General features: G+C 40.9%; 1 protein-coding gene across 1 annotated transcript; it reads left to right on the top strand.

The window, feature by feature from the left end:
- The first annotated feature begins 615 nt into the window (after positions 1 to 615).
- htra3b (HtrA serine peptidase 3b) lies at positions 616 to 19,841 on the top strand. Its single transcript, XM_056258909.1, has 9 exons — positions 616 to 1,327; positions 7,629 to 7,728; positions 9,456 to 9,678; positions 9,783 to 9,977; positions 10,828 to 10,860; positions 11,154 to 11,268; positions 11,404 to 11,461; positions 11,546 to 11,641; positions 19,568 to 19,841. The coding sequence occupies exons 1-9, from the start codon at positions 913 to 915 to the stop codon at positions 19,734 to 19,736; spliced, it is 1,404 nt and encodes a 467-aa protein (XP_056114884.1). The 5' UTR covers positions 616 to 912; the 3' UTR covers positions 19,737 to 19,841.
- The last annotated feature ends 2,233 nt before the right edge of the window (positions 19,842 to 22,074 follow it).

The following is a 22,074-nucleotide window of genomic DNA, read 5'->3' as shown; positions in this document are numbered from 1 at the left end:
TTAAGTGGGACTTAAGTAGACATTTTTCTTTGTAATTTCATACTTACAATGTCATGTTTAAATTGTACTGCGGAATGTTCTGCCAAGTATTTATGGTAAACTAAAATGTGCTTTAATGTCATTTCTATTAAAACGTGTATGTCATGTATTCCTATTTTGTAATTGCACATTTGTAATTATTCGTTGCAATTTAGTACATTAAAAATACATTAACGTTAAAAACCTGCAAGTAAATTTGTTTATTTACTTTAAATTGTTTAACAAGGCTACATTCAATACATTTCAGTGGAGTTCTTTTTCACAAGGGATTATTCGGACGACTCACTGTCTGATAAAACCGAGATAGCAGAAATGAAACGTATAGGCTAAATTACACATATAACACGTTTAACTTTAAATAAACTGCATAACCATTTTCAGTCGAGAGTAAATTAATTTTAGTAGGCTACTGTTTATTGTTAACTTTGTTTTTGAGCTCCAAAAAGAATAGATGAATGAATCGGTTCTCTGAAATGTTCGAAAGGAAATGAGTCGGACTTCCTACATGTGAATACGCAGCGATTTGGGGTTTACGAAATTCCCCGCCTCCTCTAGGGAGAAGAGAAAAGCAGACTCCAGTCGAGGATGTTGAGATGGTCGACAGATGCAGAAGTAACAGCACCACACACACATCAAGAGGCTTCACACACTGTTTTAATCATTTACACGTGGAATATACCACCAAGAGATCAGATTGGCCGCTTGGATAAGAAATATTCCTCTTTCTGGGACAACCTCTTCACACTGGTCTTTCAACTGAGCCTACAGGAACGCACACACATCTCATCGGAAATTCGCTTTTTGCTTTGGAAATCTGATGCGTAATGGTGATCTCCAGAGGGCTGTCTGAGAATTAATACGTTTTCATTTAAAATGCAGGTCATTCTGTTCGTTTCGGTAGTTTCTCTTTACATTTTAAATGCTGTTGCGGATACTAAACTCAAGTGTCCGGAGCGCTGTGATGTGAGTAAGTGTCCTAGCCCGAGCTGTCCGAGCGGGTATGTGCCGGACCGCTGTAACTGCTGTCTGGTGTGCGCGCACGGAGAGGGCGAGCCGTGCGGCCGCAAGGACGATCTGCCCTGCGGGGACGGTCTGGAGTGCAAGCACCCGTTTGGAAAGAGACTGTCCAAAGGGGTCTGTCAGTGTAGGTACAGCAGTAAAGTGTGTGGCAGTGACGGGAACACGTACGGTAACATCTGCCAGCTGAAGGCCGTGAGCAGGAAAGCGCAGCAGCAGGGTCTGCCCGCGGTCACCAATGCGCACAAAGGACCCTGTGAAAACAATCAAGGTAAGTCATTTGTGTATAGCAAGATATTTGACATAATATCAAAAAATGTATTTATGCTGAAAATGTAATCATTAATTAAATGGGATTTAACCACAAAAATACCACAATGAAATAAGTGTTTTCTATAAAAATCTTAATAAATGAATACAGGCCTTCTTGTAAGAATATTTTTTTTATAATGTAGGCCTATGTATTTGGTTAGCAAAAGTTATCACAGGTACAGTAATTGTAAAAATGGTATTGTGGTACATTTTTGGTGTGAGAAATATGGGATGACGATGACATTAGGTTAAAACACCTCTTCATCAGCTTCTAGAATGCCAAACACTTACATCATGTAGCAAAGAGTAGCAAGTTATTTCAGTGTTGATTCAAGTAAGTTCAATAACAGTGTCGATATTGCAAATTTCACCAATTATGAAACAAATTCAATTCCGCTATAAAGCAGCTCAGAAGACAATAATGTCATTGTTAGACTCAATTTAGTGCAGTGTTGATTCAGTTTAGTTCAACGTGTTGCAAAGTTAATCAATTCTGAAATGACTTCATAGCAGCTGTACATTGTTCAGATCAATTTAGCGCAATTTTATTCTCATCCAATAGTATCAGTGCAGTTTACCTCAATTCTGGGGACAATTTGGTTAACACAGACACACTTTAAGGATTTCACAGAAGAGCAGCTATCTCCTTCATCAACACCATGATGACTGTGTTTTCGAGTCTCATTATTCCTGCATTCAGAAGATACTCCATCGAGCTCCTCTAGCGACCATCACATAGCATAACTCCACTGATAATCAGATGAGCCATCATGGGTATTTTGACCGATGGGACTGTGACCTCAAACTTGACGTGCAAATGGGAGCTGCAGAGAAGTTTGGAAATAGAGCGGCTTTGTGCTCTGTAGAACAGGCATGATTTCCTCTGCGCTTCTCAGTGGAGGTTTGCCCTTTTGCTCTGATTTTGGATAAGACCTCAATACCAACACCCTTTACTTTATCATTAAAAGGAAATATCAAATTGCTTCCAGATCAGCAGTAAAACGTTATCTCTATGCTGACAGGAAGAGGGAGGAGGCACCTATTGGAAATGGTATAGGCCTACCACCTCTCTGGAGACACATTGAATTAAAAGGCTACTGATGGGGTGAAATTATGTGTATGAAGACAGATGACCTGGTCAGCTTTTTAGGTCTGTTAACTCCATAAACACAACAATAATTGAGCAAAACCAGGTTTAAAGGAGCCAAGGTAACAATCATTTACCCATTAGTTACTGTTGGCCCCTGCAATGCCACTAGCCACTATAGTTTATATATTTGGGGCAAGTGGCAAAACTGTAAGCAAAAGAACCCGCAGAAATGCCTATTTGAAGAGAAGCAAATCATTACAGCATTAAAAGTCACATAAATTATAGTCTATCATTCTATACAATTTAGGCTACTAAAACCTCAGAATAAAACTATACCCCTTGCAATCATTGTATTAAGAAACCCAGTTGCTCAGAAACAGATGCTGGCCAGATTGTGTGATCAGCTGTTCTTCCGATGTCTCGTCTCTTCACCATTTCAGACTGGAAAAAATGAATGAGGAAACCATTGAGACATTCATCTTTGGTTTATGCCTGGCTGACTTTGGGTTGAGTGGCGTTTTTCAATATTATATGTAATCGTCTAAATGAATGTGCACACGTTGCCAGTGGAAGTTGACTTACTTGGCAGTTGTGAAATCTTAGAGGTCACGGCTCCGTGATGCAGCCATACTGGAATGTGCTTTTATATGGGGTGTTGCATTTGATTAATGATTAGCAGTTGAGTGTAATTTTATTGAATGCTTCTTTTGGTTTCTCACAGCTTCAAAATGATAAAGCTTAAATACTTTCATCCAGAAAGCCAGAAATAAAGCTTTACAACTTTAAACAAAATAGCTTTACACATATATTAACCCACTACCATGTTTGGTACAAAAAATTTTTTTGGGGGTCAGTAAGATTTTTGCTTTTTGAAAGAAATTATTCTTTTATTCAGCAAGGATTTATTACATTAATCAAATATGACAGTAAAGTGATTTACAAATGATGTTACAAAACAATTAAATATTAAGTAGTACAAACTTTTTCTGAGGAAGCTTGTTTCTGCTAAGGAAAAAAACAAATTAAAAGATAATTGTGACTTTTTAATATCACAATTCTGACTTTCTTTCCTCACAATTACGAGTTTACATTTCGCAATTGAGATTTTTTTCTAGCAATTGCGAGTTTATATCTCGCAATTCTGACCTTTTTCTCAGAATTGAGACTTTACATCTTGGAATTCTGACTTTTTTCTCGCAATTGCAAGTTTATATCTCGGAATTCGGACTTTTTTCTTAGAATTGTGAGATATTGTTACAAATATTCAGTTGTGTTTGTTCTTAGTTTTGTTTTCATGGACTTTTAGTTTGTATTCATTAGTTTCCTGTGTCCCTTTGTTCTTTTCCCGCTTTTCTTGTGTTGTCATGGTTACTATGTCATTAGTTTGTTTAGTGTTACGGAGGGTGTTTCTCAAAACCAAGAATGCAAAGAACGGACTTGTGTTCTTGGGGAGAAAGCTCTTGCTAGTTGTTCTTGGAAGAATGAACTCACAAGGTGACGAACACACAGAACGCTGCTGACAGTTTGAGACGATGTGTTCAATATTTGAAATCTACACAGTTGATTTCTCGCATCAAATGTTCTCAGAAGTGAATTTAGTGGTGAAATAGCGTACGTAATTGTAGAAAAACGAATTACTGTATTGACCTGCCTCTCCTTCCTCGAATGCCGAATTGAATGCTGGGATATTTCTGCCGTCAAGTTCACACAAGTTACCAACCGATGCATCCTCGGTAAAATGGGCGTGTCAAGAACACATCCGGTATTTTTATCCGTTCTTGCCAAAATGCAAACTTGTGTATTGGGACAGTACTTGGGCCACAAAAGATGACGTTTCACAAGAACACAAGGACACAAGTACAGACAAGAACACAGATTGAGAAAGGCCCATTAATTACCTCATTTGTCAGCATACTTTTGTTCAGCCTTTTCCTTCCTTTTGTTCTGTTTTATGCTCTGGATTACTATTAAAGACTCGTGTTTGAACTTTATCCTTCTTCATCGTCTGTCTGTACAACGCTTGCTGACAGAAGACCGGATCACAAGAAATGGATTATGCTGCTAAAATTGCAAACTTTTTAATTTCATGGAGCAGTTAGGCCGTCTTGCCATCACCTGCCCCTACAACGACGAGACCATTGAATCGCTGTTCTGGATCGGGGCGGACCAACACCACCCTGTAGACCTCCCAGACACCTCAGAACTTGTCTGTCCCCGATCCAGGACACACCCAGAGCCCAGCCCACCACCACCCTTAGACCGCGGAGACTTTGCTAGAGCCTCTCGCAGACGAAGAGCAATAAGTGAGCCAAAGATCGACGAGGAAGGGAAAGCGCCGACCATCGCCCCGATGCCCCAGAGTGAGTCTGACCAGGGGTGTGAGCCAGCAACAGCAGCAACAGAGGGAATACTGGTGGAATTGGACTCAGAGGACTGGCTGATCGATTTGGACACGAAGGTCCTGCCTCCCACCCTTTCCCACCCTGTATTATCTGCTTGTTTTCATCATTGCTGTTTCAATATAGCAGTGAAATGGTATCATCGACCTGTTGGGAATTTGAATTACCATTATTGATCCCATCAAGGGATCTGTCACAGTAAAGCTCAGCTAGTCCTCCAGCCCAACCTCAGCTGGATACCTGGAGCCCTTTGCCTTCCACGGTGACGCCTTGCAGCGACCAGCCTCACCTGAGCGAGAGGATCCTTTGGCTCCGCCTCCGGCCTTTAATCCCTTCGCTCCACCTCGGTCCGTCGACTTGTCGGCTCTGCCTTGGCTTCTCCCACCCTCGACTCCACCAGAGACCCTCGGCCTTGCGGCTCCACCGGGTTTCTTCGTCCCACCGCTCCACCTCGGTCAGTCGTCACTCTACTTTCACAATGGACTAACGAGCCTTCTCCAGCGCTCAGTCCTTCCACCCCTATGGCTACAGCGGGTTCCTCCTTCACTCCAGCTCCACCTCTGTCCTCCGTCACACCAGCTTCGCCTCAGTACTCTGGCTCCACCTCAGACGCTTGTCGCCGTGACTCCGCCATGGTCTCCAGTGCAAGCGGTATCGCTCAAGTCTATTGGATCTCGGACTGCGCCCTGGGATCCATCGGCTCCTTCTCCGTCTGTCGTAGCACGGATGTCGTCTGTCATGTCACCACCTTGGCTCCTACCTACCTCGACTCCGCCATGGGCTGTCGTCACTGCTATGCTCTGGGTCTGCTTCAGCGGGCATCTTCCAACATTGCTGCCAGGGTTTCATCGTCCTCCTGTCACCATCCCTCTGCCGTTTCCAGTCACCATCCCTTCGCCATCTTCACATCCTCCTCCTAAGCCGCCTCCTTCTCCACTTCACGCTACAAGGGAGGGGGTGTTATGTTCTCAGACTGAGTTTGTTCTCAGTTTCGTTTTCATGGACTTTTAGTTTGTATTCATTAGGTTACTGTGTTCCTTTGTTCTTTTCCCGCTCCTCTTGTGCTGTCATGGTTACTATGTCATTAGTTTGTTTAGTTCAGCTGTGTTCATTACATTAACTACCTCATTTGTCAGTCTTTTCCTGTGTTTAGGGTCCGGTCATGTTTGCGTTAGAGTTTTTTTTAGCGTTTGGGTCCGTTTTATGCTGTGGATTACTATTAAAGACTCATGTTTGAACTTTATCCTTCTTCATCGTCTGTCTGTGCGACACTTGCTGACAGATATAAACACGCAATTGCGAGTTATAAAGTCCAATTCTGAAGAAAAAAAACTTTGTGATTAAAAAATGTACCTCAGAATTGTGAGAAAGTCGCAATTCTGAGAAATAAAGTTAGAATTGCAAAATACAAACTCATGATTCTGACTTTTTTTCTCAATTCTGACTTTTTTCTGAAATTCACAATGCGAGGAAAAAAAGTTGTCTGATAAAAAGTCGCAATTACCTTTTTTAAATTTTTTAAATTTATTATTTTTTATTATTCAGTGGCAGAAACAAGCTTCCATAGATTTCAACAGAATATTAAAGTCCCCCTGTAGTCATTTCCCCCCTTAAAAGTCACTTTTGATCACCAAAATTACATTTTCAAATTATAAAACAGTAAAATATTAAAGTAAAAAAAATGTATTACTGTTTTTTACTGTTTTTTGATCAAATAAATGCAACCTTGGAGCATTTTGGGTCATTTTCTGTTATTGTTTATGTATTAAACCAGCCTGTTCTCACGTAAATGCCTCTCTATAGCACGCATTGTGTATTATCGTGCAATTTATACTCGAAAATTAGTTTTTACGTGCAAATGATACGCTGTTTTCGCGTGCATTTGATACGCAGTTCATTTGCGTGTAATACACACGCACCCCACACCACTAATTCTACCCAAACGTATAATACACACGCACCCCACACCACTACTAAACCTACCCTAACCAACTCATGCATATCCTATGCACGTATAAGCTCATTTTCGCATATAAATTACACGATAAACACACTGCATGCTATAGAGATGCATTTAGTGTGATCGGGTTGATTAAACACATTTCTGGGGCTTGCAACAACTCTTAATTACAGCCTAAAGAAAACTTTAATTAAAAAAAATTAACTATTAATTAACAGAGACAGTGATCAAAGCCAAGTACAATGTAAGCGATAGCCATAAGGTGTAATATGTAAAGTACTGAAGTACTAAACAAGGTTTTAAATAGTCTTGAATCATCAATGACTTCAAATTTTAGGTTAGTAGGACAAAAAGGGTGTGCACGCAAAAGAATGATGGTGGTGCCAACACGGCCAAGAGGAAACAGCAGTCAAGCGAAAAAACCACCCTGATGTTTGCAGAAAATAACATGCCCTAATTACTATATCTTTACACACTGAACACACTTCACTGCACAGTGCACACCCAGCACAACTCAAGCATGCATGAGGATAAAACCCACCTAGTGATTTTAGACCCAATTATAGAGGAACATTTCCTGTGTTTGAAAAGACTTTCTCCAACTATCATCACAGTACAACTATCATCAACATAAGATCTGAATCTGCAGGAAAGAATTTAAACACTCATGCCTGCTAATCATGCCCTCTTGAGCCAGAACAGGCTATGTGGGGCTATAAAAAGACAGTAGTAGCATTACAAAAGAAAACGTGGTGCTGGTTTTTGACCATAGTGTGATTATTAACATGAGTAATTCTTTCTGCTAGTATAGGTCCCACACACCCCAACAGCCCGAGGTACAAATTCAACTTCATTGCTGACGTGGTGGAGAAGATCGCCCCTGCTGTGGTGCACATTGAGCTGTTCCTAAAGTAAGCCCGAACACTTGCAAACACTTTCATGGTGTGGCAGCCATCTGTAGTGCTTTAAAACTGTGGGGAAGTGAGGAAGGTTTCGGCAAACACATCTGTGGGTGAGAGTCATTGCTGTCTGTAAGCTCAACATATGCACTACTGCTTTTGCCACGGCTATTCTTTTGTAAATGATGACAAAGAGTGTGGCGTGGAGAAATTGGGTACAAACAAAATGTTTTAGACTGATATTTTTCTATTATCTTGCCTATTCATTTATAGAAAGTGTTGTGGTGATTAATGTTTTAAAATGCAATAAACCCTTGTGGAAAAGAAGTGTGTTTCATTGCATTGGTTGTGCACTTGTAGTGTACTTCAAAGATTAAAAGCATATTTTTCAAACATTTTACTTTCAGATAATATAATATTAACTTTCCCTGCCATTGACAGAAATTTATATATATAAGACACAACACTTCCATGACATTGATCATATGTTTTCACTGTTATACGGTAGATACTGCAGATAAAAGCATTATGTTAAATAACACGATCATCAACATTGAAAGTTATTAAATGAAGTTAAGTTAAGTTAAATGAAGTTAAGTTAAGTTATTAAATGAAATGTCGACTGAGGAAGAGGTGTAGGACTGTGCAAGCTTTGTGTTGATGGACGCGATCTACTCCATCTGTGTTTTGATCTTCTTTCTGAATTTCATCCAGACTTGACAAAAGCGCAATTTTCTCCGCTTTTTGTTCAGAATGTTGCTTAATGAAACTTGCCCACATTCAACAAATATTTTTTAAATATTACGTTAAAAAAAATATATATATTTTCTTTTTTGATATATTGCATACAACAAAATAGTCAGGGGGCCGTGGAAGTTTTGTGAAAATGGTCAAAAATGCTGGCGGTTTCTGGCAATTTTTTTTTTAATGGCAGAGAAAGAGTTTATGAAATAAAAGGCCAATTAAGTATACTTCACTTCCATGACAATGTTTCACACTTAAAGCAATAATTACAATTTTAAAAAGAGCACTTTGTAACGATGTAAAAGTTATACTTAAAAGTACATTTTAAAGCATTATGTTTTAATTTTTTGTCATGTTTTAAAGAATTACACTAATTTCAACATGTACAGCACTTGATTACCAATGTGATGTATATATTTCAATATTACATTTAAATTTAATATATTTTAAATGTTATAAATTACAACTTATACAACAAATATATGTAAATACATGACACAAGGTACAATGGAAATGACATTAAAGTATATTTTAGTACATACTTGTCAGTACAGTACATTTTGCAGTACACTTTAACCATATTTCAAAAAGTAATTATGAAATTACATATAAAGCTGTACTTAAGTCATACTTACAGTAAGTGGGTTGAAAAAAACACTCTTAAGTTCAGCTAACTGCATTTATTATAAATTGTATTTATAATACAATTTTCATTTAACTGTGATTAACATGCAATTACGTTTCTAAAAACGTATATTCATATATTATCTCTGTAATGAGTAGTACTCGAAAGTATAAAAGTATGTGAAAGTGTACTTCTTTTTTTACAAAGGAACAAATCAAAACCAAATTTAATACCAAAGTCCAAAAAAAACCAACTTAATTGGAGTTTTACATACGTTTTTGAATCACTCTGAATGTTCAATGCAAAGTGTTTGGAACTAAATAGTGTGAATTTTGTCCGATGCCTTTATATGTTCACTTTTTCCCCCTAGCCACCCCCTCTTTGGTCGGACGGTTCCTCTATCCAGTGGTTCTGGTTTTGTAATGTCAGAGACTGGGCTGATCGTGACTAATGCTCATGTGGTGTCCAGCACCACAGCTGTTTCGGGTCATCAACGACTTAAAGTACAGATGCGTGATGGAGATGTGCATGAGGCCACTATCAAGGACATCGACAAGAAGTCTGACATTGCCACTATCAAAATCAACACACAGGTAAGATAAAACTGAAAACTGTTTTTATTGCACTCAAAGAGCAATCTTCATCATACAAAAGTCAAAGTGTGTTTAATCACAACTTTCTACAACCCCTTTGGTAGAAAAAGTTTCCTGTTTTATTGCTGGGTCACTCTGCAGACCTGCGCCCGGGTGAGTTTGTGGTTGCAATCGGCAGCCCGTTTGCCCTGCAGAACACAGTGACCACAGGAATTGTCAGCACCGCACAGAGAGATGGAAAAGAACTGGGTCTCCATGACTCCGACATGGACTACATCCAGACTGATGCCATCATCAACGTAAGACACAGAATAACCAGGATAATGCATGTTAAGAGTCTTACTGGGCGTTGCATAAGAAGTCTAGACAACTTCTGAAATTCATTTCTAAAATCACTTTGCATACAAGTAATGCTTACTAGTTATTAGTAATTGGTCCATATTATGGAAATGATGATAAGAGCTGTGTTAAATATTTTGAACATAACTTCAAGTATTGAACAAAAATATAAATGGTGGAAAATAAACCCTTTAAACCAGAAAAATATTATTCTATATCTTTAATCTATTAAAGTCACTCGTCTTTTTAATGGTTATACTGCGTCCTTTTTGATAATCAGCATTTTATGATTGCATTACCAAAGTTTTCATAATTGCTGCCTGTTTTATTCTTCTTTAGTTTACTTGCAGTTCTGGCAGTTGGTTCTCATTAAAGTGATAGTTGATTTCAAAATTAAAATTCTGTCATTATTTACTCATGCTCAAAAACTGTCTGTTTTTTTTTTTTTTTTTACATTAGTTTACGTTTTGGATTTATATTTTTGTCCAATGCTTGAATATGTATATATTCAGTACTTTTGGCATATATCTAACCCCATAGATAAGTTATGTAAAATAGTTTGAGCACCAATAATAAACATAAATTATTATTTCATTTGAACTTCTGAAAGTAGGTTCTTATCGAATTTTGGAGTGATTTTAAAGTGGAAGTCAGATTTTTACTTTATTTTATGTTTTGGATTTATATTTTTGTTTAATACTTGAACATTTATGATCAGTAATTTTGGCACAAACCTAGTCCCATATAGATACGGTATGTGTAAAATTGTTCGAAGACCAATAATTAACTAAATTTTTTTTCTGTTTTCAGTATGGGAACTCAGGTGGACCACTCGTTAATTTGGTAATTATTTCATGATATTCTGTCAATGTTTAATCTCCCCCATGTTTTATTTTCTCTTATCTTGTGGAGCACAAAAGATGATTTTTTTTTAAGAATATCCACTCTTTTCAATATAATTTGAATATTTCAGTCTGTACCTCAATAATTCACCTTTTGTGTTCCACAGAAGCAAAGACATGGCATGGAGTTTGAGGAAATTATGACATGTAGCATTCTCATTTTTAGGTCTCCTTTTAATACTCAAACACACTGATCTAGTATTTAATTTTTCTTTTTGATTTGTCTTCTCTTAGGATGGAGAGGTGATAGGAATCAACACCCTCAAGGTAGCTGCAGGAATCTCATTTGCCATTCCCTCAGACAGGATTACTCGATTCTTAAATGATTCATTGGGAAAGCAAAACAAAGGTACATGGGGCAGCTTTTGAACAAGGGAATTTGAAGGGGAGGTCAAAGTATAAATGATCTGATATTAAACGTTTTATTTTTGAGAACCATTCTTGCTGGACTAAATGTGTTAAAACGTTTTACATATTGTTTCAGAGACAAGATCAGTGAAGAAGCGTTTCATTGGAATCCGAATGCTCACCATCACAGAAGCGTGAGTGAACGCATGTAAATGAACACCGCTTTGCTGTTCCGTCGTGTGTGTGTGTGTGTGAGGCATTCTGTCTGTCTCCTCCAGTCTCGTGGAAGAGCTGAGGCAGCAGAATCCAGATTTCCCTGATGTCAGCAGTGGGATCTTCGTCCATGAAGTGGTTCCTCACTCCCCTGCTCAGAAGTAAGCATCAGCCAAACCAGATGATCTGTGGTGTTTCAGTTGTGGTTGTGCTTCAGAACTCCCAGCCAAGAAGTTTGATCTCTGTCTGAGCTCTGTGGATGACAACATTTTGAAGACTAAAATCAAAAATAAATGTCAGATTTGTATTATAAATGTTTATGCAATAAATCTACGGAAGCTATTATCATTAGCATTTCTATACATATTCTAAAATTATGATAAGCTTTGAAGAAGACATAGGAATGTTGAATAAATTCCTCCAAACATGACACTGTAATTCAATTTGTTACACGACCCTCTGAGATATTTCCTAATATCTGCCGTCATCCATGGCGACACTGTTGCCTATTTCAGACTCCACATCTGGGGCTACTTTAATGTTTTTTTTTTCTTTCTGTATCACACTACATACTTCCTCGCTCTCCTTTAATAAAAAAGCAACTGGCACCATCTTGCATCTCAGTTAAAGATTTTAGTGAAAATGATTTAAAGCTGCCAACAAGTGACAAATGACAGACTGGAAGTCCTTCATTACTAAAGGAGAGTTGTAAGGGAGCTGTGTGTAGTTTCAACCATTTGTGTATGCAGGATTTTTTTGGTGCTTTAAACTTTGGTGGCAAGACCCGACCCGATGTGATGTATTCAGACCCAGTTTATATTTAGTGTCTATAACTGCTATGTAATCACATTTAAATTAGCTAATAATTTGTTAAATGTTGTTTAAATAGCAAATGCATTTGAACCTATTTGTGTAATGCCCATGGGCGTGCTGGTCTGAAAACGAGGTGTGTTCAGTCGCATTGTTGGCGTGTTGCTATTTTGAGACAACTGAAATAGACTGTGCCATTGGCCAACTGAAATCGTAATATCTTACGCTAGGGGAAAACCTCTTTTCCACGAGATATTGAAGCCAAAAATTATCCTTCATTTTGAATTAAAGTAAAACGCGTTGCGGCAGCATGCAGACATAGGCAAGACGGCTCGCGTGCCTATTGGCAACTGCAGCAGCCTATCGAGAGAGGCCCTTGGTGATGTCAGATCCAATGAGGGCGCTTTCTGCCCACTACGTCACATTCCGCCGAGACGGGCGTGGGCTGGGCCTATAAATAAAGCTCGATGGGCTGATATAATCTGGTTTTTCATCGCTGAAGCGAACCAGAGCGTGTTGCAGGCACGGCAAAGATACGCAGTACTCGTTCCCTCTTCTAGAGAGAACCGAGGTTGCGTTAGTAACCGAGTACGTTCTCTTACGAGAGGTTCTCTCATACTGTGTAATATCTTACGCTAGGGGAACACAATGTAAAACGCTGTGCGTGCTGGGATCCAACACCAAAGTCCCAAGGGCAGGTGCCTGGGGCTCATATAGTGCATAATCACCAGGGACACACAGAGAGTCTGAGAAGAGAGGCTAGAAGTGTCATTCCCAATAAGTAGCATCCTAAGGGAGCTAATCACATCAACAGTGTTCCACACAGTCAGGGTGAAAATGTTCGGCCTGAACTGGGTAACGGTTTTGGTCTTACTTATTGCCCACTGAGTTTTTTTTTTTTTTCAATCAGCGAGCGGTGCTCAAGCGGTTTCAGTATTCTGAGCCGAAGCAACGGAGCAGACAGTACGGATCTTTAGACCGAAAGTAGTTTAGCCTGTAAGGCAGGTACCTCTAGGTTATAAAACCTTATAAATGTAGACGGGGAGGCCCAGCCTGCCGCCATACAGATATCCTGTAAGGTAATCCCGCTAGACCAAGCCCACGACGAGGCCATGGAGCGCTCTGACACCAAAGGACAATGCAAGAAGTGTACGCCAGTGCTATGGCATCAACTATCCATCTGGATAGGCTCTGTTTTGATGCGGCTAGTCCCTTAGCACGTCCGCTGAACGAAATGAAGAGCTGCTCAGTCTGTCTGAAAACAGACGAGCGAGACACATAAGCTCTTAATGCCCTGACTGGGCAAAGGAGGCTCGAGTCCTTTTCCTTGTTGTAAACCGACAGGGCAGACAGGGAAATAACCTGGGCCCTGAGCGTGTGTTGAGGGATTTAGGCTTGTATCCGTGTCTTGGTTTGAGTATGACTTTCGAGTCATTTGGCCCGAATTCCATACAGGTCGCGCTTGTAAGTTCCCTATGCGCTTCACTGAAGCAAGAGCCATAAGAAACACTGTCTTGAACGACAAATGTTTCATGTCTGATAAATGGATTGGCTCGAATGGGGTACCTTTCATGGCTTCCAAAACCGTAGAAAGGTCCCACATGGGAACTGAAGGGGGTCTGGGAGGATTCAGCCTCTTAGCTCCCTTAAGGAAGTGGATGACCAGATCGTTCTCCCCAGTGACTGGCCAGTCGCTGGTTTAGTAAACGCTGCTATGGCCGCCACATAAACCTTGAGGGTGGATGGGGTTCTGCCCTTCTCCAGTAGCTCTTGAAGGAAGGAGAGAACCTCCGTGACCCCGCAGTCTAGGGGTGAAAAGCCTCGAGCTTTGCACGAGCCAGAAAACACAGACCATTTTGAGGAATAGAGTCGTCTAGTAGACAGCGCTCTAGCCTGCATGATCGTGTTTAACACTCCCTCCGGGAGGTTAGCGGGTACCCGTTGATGGCCCATGCATGCAGGGACCACAGCTTCAGGCGAGGATGCCAAATCGAGCCCTTGGCCTGAGAAAGGAGGTCTTTCCTCATCGGTATTGGCCATGGGGCAGTGCTTGTCAGCTGCATCAGAACTGGGAACCAAGCCTGGTTTTTCCAGAGCGGAGCCACGAGTAGCACTGAGCATCCGTTTTCCCTGATTCGTTCCAATACCTGAGGCAGGAGCGAGACGGGAAGAAAAGCATAAAGTGGGCAGTGGGGCCAGCGCATCCCTGCTCTTGGAGAAAAACTTTGTACAGTGAGCGTTCTCTTGGGACGCAAACAGGTCTACCTGCGCTCTGCTGAATGTCTCCCACAGCAGTAGGACCGTCTGCGGGTGCAGAGACTATTCTCCTGCTGGAACATTGTTTCTGAAGAGTCTGTCTGGTCCCAAATTCAGGTGACCAGGCACATGTGCTGTTCTCAATGAGCGCAGATTGTGCTGAGCCCAGACCAGGAGGCGTTCCGTCAGCCTGTAAAGGTTTGGGGACCTGTCATAGACAACGAGTCCAGTTCTGTGCCCAGAAAAGATATTCTCTGACTGGGAGACAGCGAACTTTTCGCCCAATTCGCCTTTGGCTAAGCCACACCCTAGAATGTAGATTGACCAATCACAGCGCAGCCAAGAACGAGCTCCCACAGAGGTCTGACACTTTTTCACAGCGCTCCATTGACTTTAACACAGGCGTTTCATATTTTTGGTCTCGACAGGCTATTACCGTCATAGTTTTATCAAAAATATGGTTAAACGTTGTGCCTGGGGCATTTGTAACACAGATACGCGTTTCCCAGAGAGGTTGGAGGGGGGTGTCCGTTTTTTCCCTTCCCAAAACCGAAGTAAAATCCTGACAAGTGTCGTCTTTGGATTAAACTGTGTGGACGTCTTCACAGTCAGCTAAACCCCTCAAGGATCAACAAGCACACTTTTTGCTAACCAAAACATCACCTTGTCAGCTAACGTTAATGTTACCTAGCATACCGGTTGTTGATACGCTAGCACACGCTGCTAATAAATACAACGTTATACTCGCGAAGTCCGTTTGCTTTGTAATAACGATTATAGAAGTGAATAGAGACCTACCTAGCTTTGCATGAACAGTGTTGATCCTTGATATTGTTAGTCCCAGCCTCCGTCTCGATTAGTAGGATATGCGGTGGTTCATTTTTTGACTGTGACCGGTATGCTTTTGCCTCTATTTGGATGCCTTGTTGTTCCTTGCGTTTCACCTGTATGTCATGAATATAGCCTTCGGACGTATATTGCAGCCCCTTTTGCCTACTTCTTTTGCCTACTTCTACTTCTACTTATTTGCTGCTTTATAAAAGTTTGATAAAATTTCAGCAGGAAGAGCTGTCACAGCATAAGCCATGTTGATACCAAACCAGAGCCCAGATGAAGTTTGTCGGACGTAGCAACAGTAACTAAGGGGGGGGGCGGGGCTTAGCCAAAGGTGAATTGACTTTGAGACCTAGATTCTCGAGATGTTCGAGTAATATGGTCCTGTGTTCTATGAGTGTGATCGAGCTAGAATTAGCCAATCGTCCAAGTAGTTCAAAACTCGCATGCCCCGAAGTTTCAGGGGTGCGAGAGCCGCGGGTAGCCTGGCCGCGCTCAACTCCCTCATAGCAGTTTGCTGAGAAAGAGCGAGCGGGGCAAACCCCGTGGGGCCTAACATGTCTGTGAGTGAATGTGGGCGCAGGACAGCGGCAGCCGGCAGAGCGAGAGCATGGTCTCTGGTCCCAGGCTTCACGGCCCTGTGAAGCGACGGCAGACGGAGGCTGTGAGCTTCGAGCAGACGGCTGTTTAGGGCGACCTGCTGCGGAGCTAGAGCGCTTCGGCAAGAAGTGCTTCATAGCCTGTGACTTCTTCTGAACCTCGGCGAATCTATCCGCAAATTCTTGACGGATGATACGAAGAGGCCAGCTGGGGAGATGGGCGCGTCGAGAAACTCAGAGCGCTCCGAGTCCGGCATCTCCGATAGCGTCAGCCAAAGATGTCTCTCAGCAACGGTGATTTCGTGGCGCGAAGAGCCAAGTCCGTAGCGCTTCTTAAATCCGTCACGCTGATAGCTTCCGGTCCTTCCTTATCCAGTTTATGGAGAAGGTCGGCCTGGAAGATTTGCAGCACGCCCATCGAGGGCAACGCCGAAACAGCCTGTCCAGCAGCGGCATAAGCGCGACCGTGCATGGAGGAAGTAACACGGCAAGCTTTAGAGGGTAGCGCCGTCTTAGCTTGCCGTCCAGCCGAGGGCGGGCAAAGATGGGCCGCTACAGCTTCTTACACTGGGGGAAGAGAGTGGTATCCTCTGTCTTTAGTACCGTCCACCACGGAGAATGCTGCTGAGACAGAGGTGCGCACTCTGGCTGAGAAGGGGGCGTTCCAAGACTTTGCGACTTCTTTGTGAAGCTCCGGAAGAAAAGGCACGGGCCTAGAAGACGGCGGGGCGCGGCCCCTTTTCAGGAAACATCCATCCAGTCGGTTGTGCGCGGGCGCCTCCTACTCAAGGCCGAGGCTCGCCACGGCGTGTGAGAGCAGACGCATCAGCTCTGACTCGATGCTGGCCCGTTTCCCTGACGACTCGCGGGCAGAGGTGTGTGTGGGGGGGGGGGGGGGGGTGGTCCACAGAGCTCGCCCAATCCTCACTGTCCGACGCCAGGATAGAGCAGCTGGCCTCCTCCGCAGATGCAGCTGCCTCGTCGACATGAATAGCGGAAGCGGCGGCGGACGGCGCCCGCTGTCCGTCTGTGAGCGATCCAAGTGAGGCTGGTCTTTAAAAAGACGCTAGCTCTTTTAGTAAAGAGAGCTCAATCCTCACTGTCCTTTAGTAAAGTGTAGTAAAGTGTAGTAAAGTGTAGTAAAGTGTTGGGCTCTCCTTTAGTAAAGAGAGCCCAATCCTCACTGTCCGACGCCAGGATAGAGCAGCTGGCCTCCTCCGCAGATGCAGCTGCCTCGTCGACATGAATAGCGGAAGCGGCGGCGGACGGCGACCGCTGTCCGTCTGTGAGCGATCCAAGTGAGGCTGGTCTTTAAAAAGACGCTAGCTCTTTTAGTAAAGAGAGAGAGAGAGTGTGAGTCGCGGCAGTGAACAACCACTTCAGCAGAGTTAAAAGGATATATGCGCCGGAAAGCGTAGCAGGTACGGCGACTGAAGGCGGCGAGATGAAGGCCAGCGGCTTCAGGTACAAAGGCTCGTCCCGCAGAAGGCTTTTTCTCAGACGGTGCGGCTTCACTCCGTATCCAGCGATGCGTGAGCTTCGCTGAAGAGATGATAAATCAGATTATATCAGCCCATCGAGCTGTATTTATAGGCCCAGGCCACACCCGTCTCGGCGGGACGTGACGTAGTGGGCGCCAAGCGCCCCCATTAGATCTGACCTCACCAAGGGCCTCTCTCGATAGGCTGCTGCAGTTGCCGCAGGACAGCCAATAGGCACGCGAGCCGTCTTGCCTATGTCTGCATGCTGCCGCAATGCGTTTTACATTAATTCAAAATTAAGGATAATTTTTGGTTTCAATATCTCGTGGAAAAGAGGTTTTCCCTTAGCGTAAGATATTACGCAGTACGAGAGAACCTCTCGTAAGAGAACTGGTCTAAAGTCAATGGCGCAATATTTTTTTTGTTAGGCTACTTAAAGAGCGCGTTAGTACTTTTTCTCTGGAGATGCGTTCAGTCTTTCCGCTTGCAAATTCCGCCATGTAAATAGCGAATCCGCTATGGCGCGAGTGCAACTGGATTTTAAAGGGAATGGGAGTTAGAGACTCTGATTGGTTTATTGTACATAAAGCCCCAAACACACCCATTACTCATTAAGAGAATAGGGACAACCCTTTCAGACCATGCGCCGGGCGCGCCGAGCATTTTTCCCGTCGTTAAACTAGCAAAAGTGGATTCGGACACGTTCTAAGTGCACTTGCACTTTGCGCTTTAGACCATGCACTTAGATCGTTAAAATAGGGCCAATAAGTATAGTACTTAACAATTAATTATTTTGGACATAAGTGCATAGTTAAAGACACCTTAAATAAAATGTGACCCCTATTTTGTAAAATGCCTGAATTAATTATTTTAAAATTATTGCATAATTATTAACGTTGATTAGCCCCATAAAATCCACTATGCATTTTTTTAAACGTAAATACATTCATTATCCATTTGATTTTCTAACATATGAATAAGCTGCTTTACAACCAATCTAAAAGTTCTATGCGAATGCCAATTGATAGAGGACACTTTGGCCAGTTGTTTTTTCATACATTATAATTATTACAAACCGCTCCAAGACTTGAGTTGAAGATCCAAATGCAACTTTATTGGGACAATCCAGAATCGTAATCCATATAACGAGCAAAGGGTCAAAATTTAAGGCAAACAATCCACATAAGCAACGTGGCAGAAAACAAAGGCAAAAAAGGTAATCCAGAACACAGGCAGAGAATCAAACAACCAAGACACAGTAAACCAGGATAATGCTCATAAATGCAGTGTAACAACACACAAGACTTCACAAAGAATGAGTAAAAACACAGGGCTTAAATAGGCAGGCATTAACAAGATAATGAGACACAGGTGGAAGTAAACAAACATAATGAGTCCAGGCAATGGGTTATGGGAATTGAAGTTCATGATGGGAAAGCAAGGGAGTCATGAGGATGTAACAGTAACAGTATATTAAAGTCCCCCTGTAGTCAATAATTGTATCCCTTAAAACTCATCTTTTATCACCAAAATTACATATTTAAAAGTTTTTTCCTTGCATTTTTTTTCTTCATGCCTTAAAGGAGCTTGAATGTAACTCTACACCCTTGCCTAATTTAGTATACGCGGTTCTATGAATATGCAAATTATCCCTGCCTCCACTCACTCACACCAGCTCAGAGAGCCACTCGTTGATGATCACAGGTTACAAGGTAGTTTGTGACGTCAGAAACACCAGCGATTTCAAACCACGATTTTGTGACTGACTTATGAATTTGCACATGGTTTGTCTTAAAGTATAATGATAAATAAATAAATAAAATATAAAATATAATATAATTTATAAAATATAAATAATAAATAAACCGGTGGGATTAAACGGGTTAAAAACACCACATAGACATATAAACATTAAAAGCTTTAGTCCGCAGGGGGACTTTAAATAATTTGAACTAATCAATATTTCATATTTACGTATATTTTCATATTGCCCTGATCACAACTGCCGCCGTTTATTTTGTGATAATGACCGACTGCTGTATGATATTTTCTTTACAAATTTAAGGATACAACTGACAATTGTATAATTTCTCCAAATGTATTTCAGAGGGGGCATCAGAGACGGTGACATCATCGTTAAGTTAAATGGAGAGCCACTGATGAACACCAGCGAACTGAAGGAAGCGCTCAATCGAGACACGACTCTATTGCTGGAGGTGCGCAGAGGCAACGATGACCTGCTCTTCAACATTGAGCCTGACATCATCATGCAGTGATGTCATCAGCTCTCAGAATGTGAAGCATCAAACTTTCATCTTGTCAGTCATGCGCTGTCATGACCAGAGGAATGTCTAACCATCCTTCTACGAAACACCAAGGACCTCTTTTACAAGCTGAGAGGTATCTAACCTTGAGCTTTCGCAATCTCAGTCAAGTCTGCCAAGAGATTTTATATGAAAAGCATTTCATAACAGCACGCTCTCTTTGAAGCAGGTTTGAAGTGGAGAATGATTTTTTCATGGTAAATTTGAAAACTTGCAGTACTGTATAGAAGAAGACAAAGCTGGTGATATTTTTTTAAGTTTTGTACCAGAAACAGCCAAAAGCCAAAAATTAAATATTAGAATATTTCATAAACAATTGAAATTTACATAAATAGCCACATAATCATACACATAGGCCTACTTAATAATAAATAAATTATAATAATGAATAAATAAACAATATACTAATAAATGACATTAATATTTTTTATAAATATTATTATTATTTTTTAATCTTATAGATGTGGATTATCTTAATAATACTCAAAGTTATATTCATTGCTGAAACTTTATTGTAGCACCAGTGGCAAGAATCAATTGCTGTGCAAGGTTGTTGTTTTTTTAAAATACATTTTCTTATGACTGTCATGATGAATGACATTTTTATATGGTCATCTTGTCCAATCAAATGTTGTGTGCTTTTTATATGCAGAGATCACAGTGAGATTTGTTCATGTAATCTGTTTATCAGTCTGTATATGCTCTATTCATGTTCCTGTTTGTCTAAAATGTCTACAGCATGTCATAGGACTTGATTACCATGCTTTTAAATATGCTCTTATTTTTGGTTCTCTTCAGCTGGATCTATGAACGTTGGACCTGAAATAAAACTTTCTCAGAAAAAAATAATCACTTGGCAAATTGGTGGATGATAAAGTAGGCTATGTGCTGGATTTTGAAAGAGCAGTCAGTTGAAACTAATGTAAAGAAGAGCCTAAATTATATTATTTGAGATAGATAATATAAAAAAGGGAAAGTCTGTCAGGTTGACTGATTTCTGATGTTTGGGTTGGAAATTCATGGATCCAGAATACCCTTCAGAACTTTCCAGTACACAAAGCTTTTTCTCCAGTTCTCACAGTCGGGACAGGAACTGTGGATCACAAAATCCAGACATGACACACAGCTGCATATTTCAAGCTGCTTATGCTGATTTTACAGCTTTACCTTATTCATTAAAGTAGGCCTGTCTCTTTGAAGAACACCGTTAAGATCTGCACATTCAACAACGTCTTATGCTATTAAGATATAAGGTGCATCCCAATTTATATACTTATGCATTATACAACTCCATATTGTAGTTATGTGTTCACAACAAGAAAAGTGCACTTCAAATACCCTGCTGATGCAATTATTTAACCGAAAAAACAAAGTGTGGAATGTTGGACATTTCATGCAATCAACAGTCGCAGCTTTCCTTGAGTAGCGGTGAGCTATTGGGCTATAATGCTGGATAACAAAATAACCTACTAAAATTTATTAGACAGAGTGCATACATATTATTTGGGACAAAACTAAAGACTTGTGAGCTGAATATGATTGTTGACTCTTTACCAATTGACTACTAAAGAGAGTTTGACTGTACAGTAAATCACCATCAGTGGTTGTATAAGAAACCCAAAAGCACATTTGTTTTAACAGTGTATTTTGAAAAAAGCAAATTGACATAGCTAAGATGCAAAATGGCTGCCACCATTGTTTGCTGTAATTTTTCAAGAACAAGCTACAATTTTGTGTTTTCTAAGATGAGGGGCTTTAGAAAATAGCTCTATAAATAGAAAGCTTGTCATGTCGCAGTCTGTCTAAAAAAAAAAAAAAAAAAACATTTTGGGGGAAACCATGACCCCTTTAGCTGACTTAAAGGGGACATGACATGAGAAATAATATTTTCCTTGATCTTTTTGACATATACGAAGTATTATGTACCATTAAAACATTACGCAATTTTTATAGCTTAAAACGTTCCCCTCAGTACAAAGTTAAAAAAATGGCTTGTTTGGATATTCGATCAATAACAAAACAAAGAGAGCTTTGGTGACAACCAATTGAATATTTAATACTAACTTTTCGCTATAGAAATGTCATCATAATTGGTAAAAATTGGTAAAAAATGTACAGAAAACTTACTCACATGCAATAGTGTGGACTGTGGACTATAGTTTGGACTACTTCATATGCAATGATGTTAGCCATTTACTGACAAGCCTGAAGGGAGCCGTCCCTTAAAACTGATCATTTCAGACAGAGTGGAATGAGGGTTGAAAATAATTTTAGCAAATATATGACAGCA

This window comes from Rhinichthys klamathensis, unplaced genomic scaffold (assembly GCF_029890125.1).
Source record: "Rhinichthys klamathensis goyatoka isolate OS25496 unplaced genomic scaffold, OSU_Roscu_1.1 h1tg000161l_1, whole genome shotgun sequence".
Taxonomy (NCBI): Eukaryota; Metazoa; Chordata; class Actinopteri; order Cypriniformes; family Leuciscidae; genus Rhinichthys; species Rhinichthys klamathensis.
Note: the sequence above shows the minus strand (reverse complement) of the source record. Positions and strands in the feature narration are given on the sequence as shown.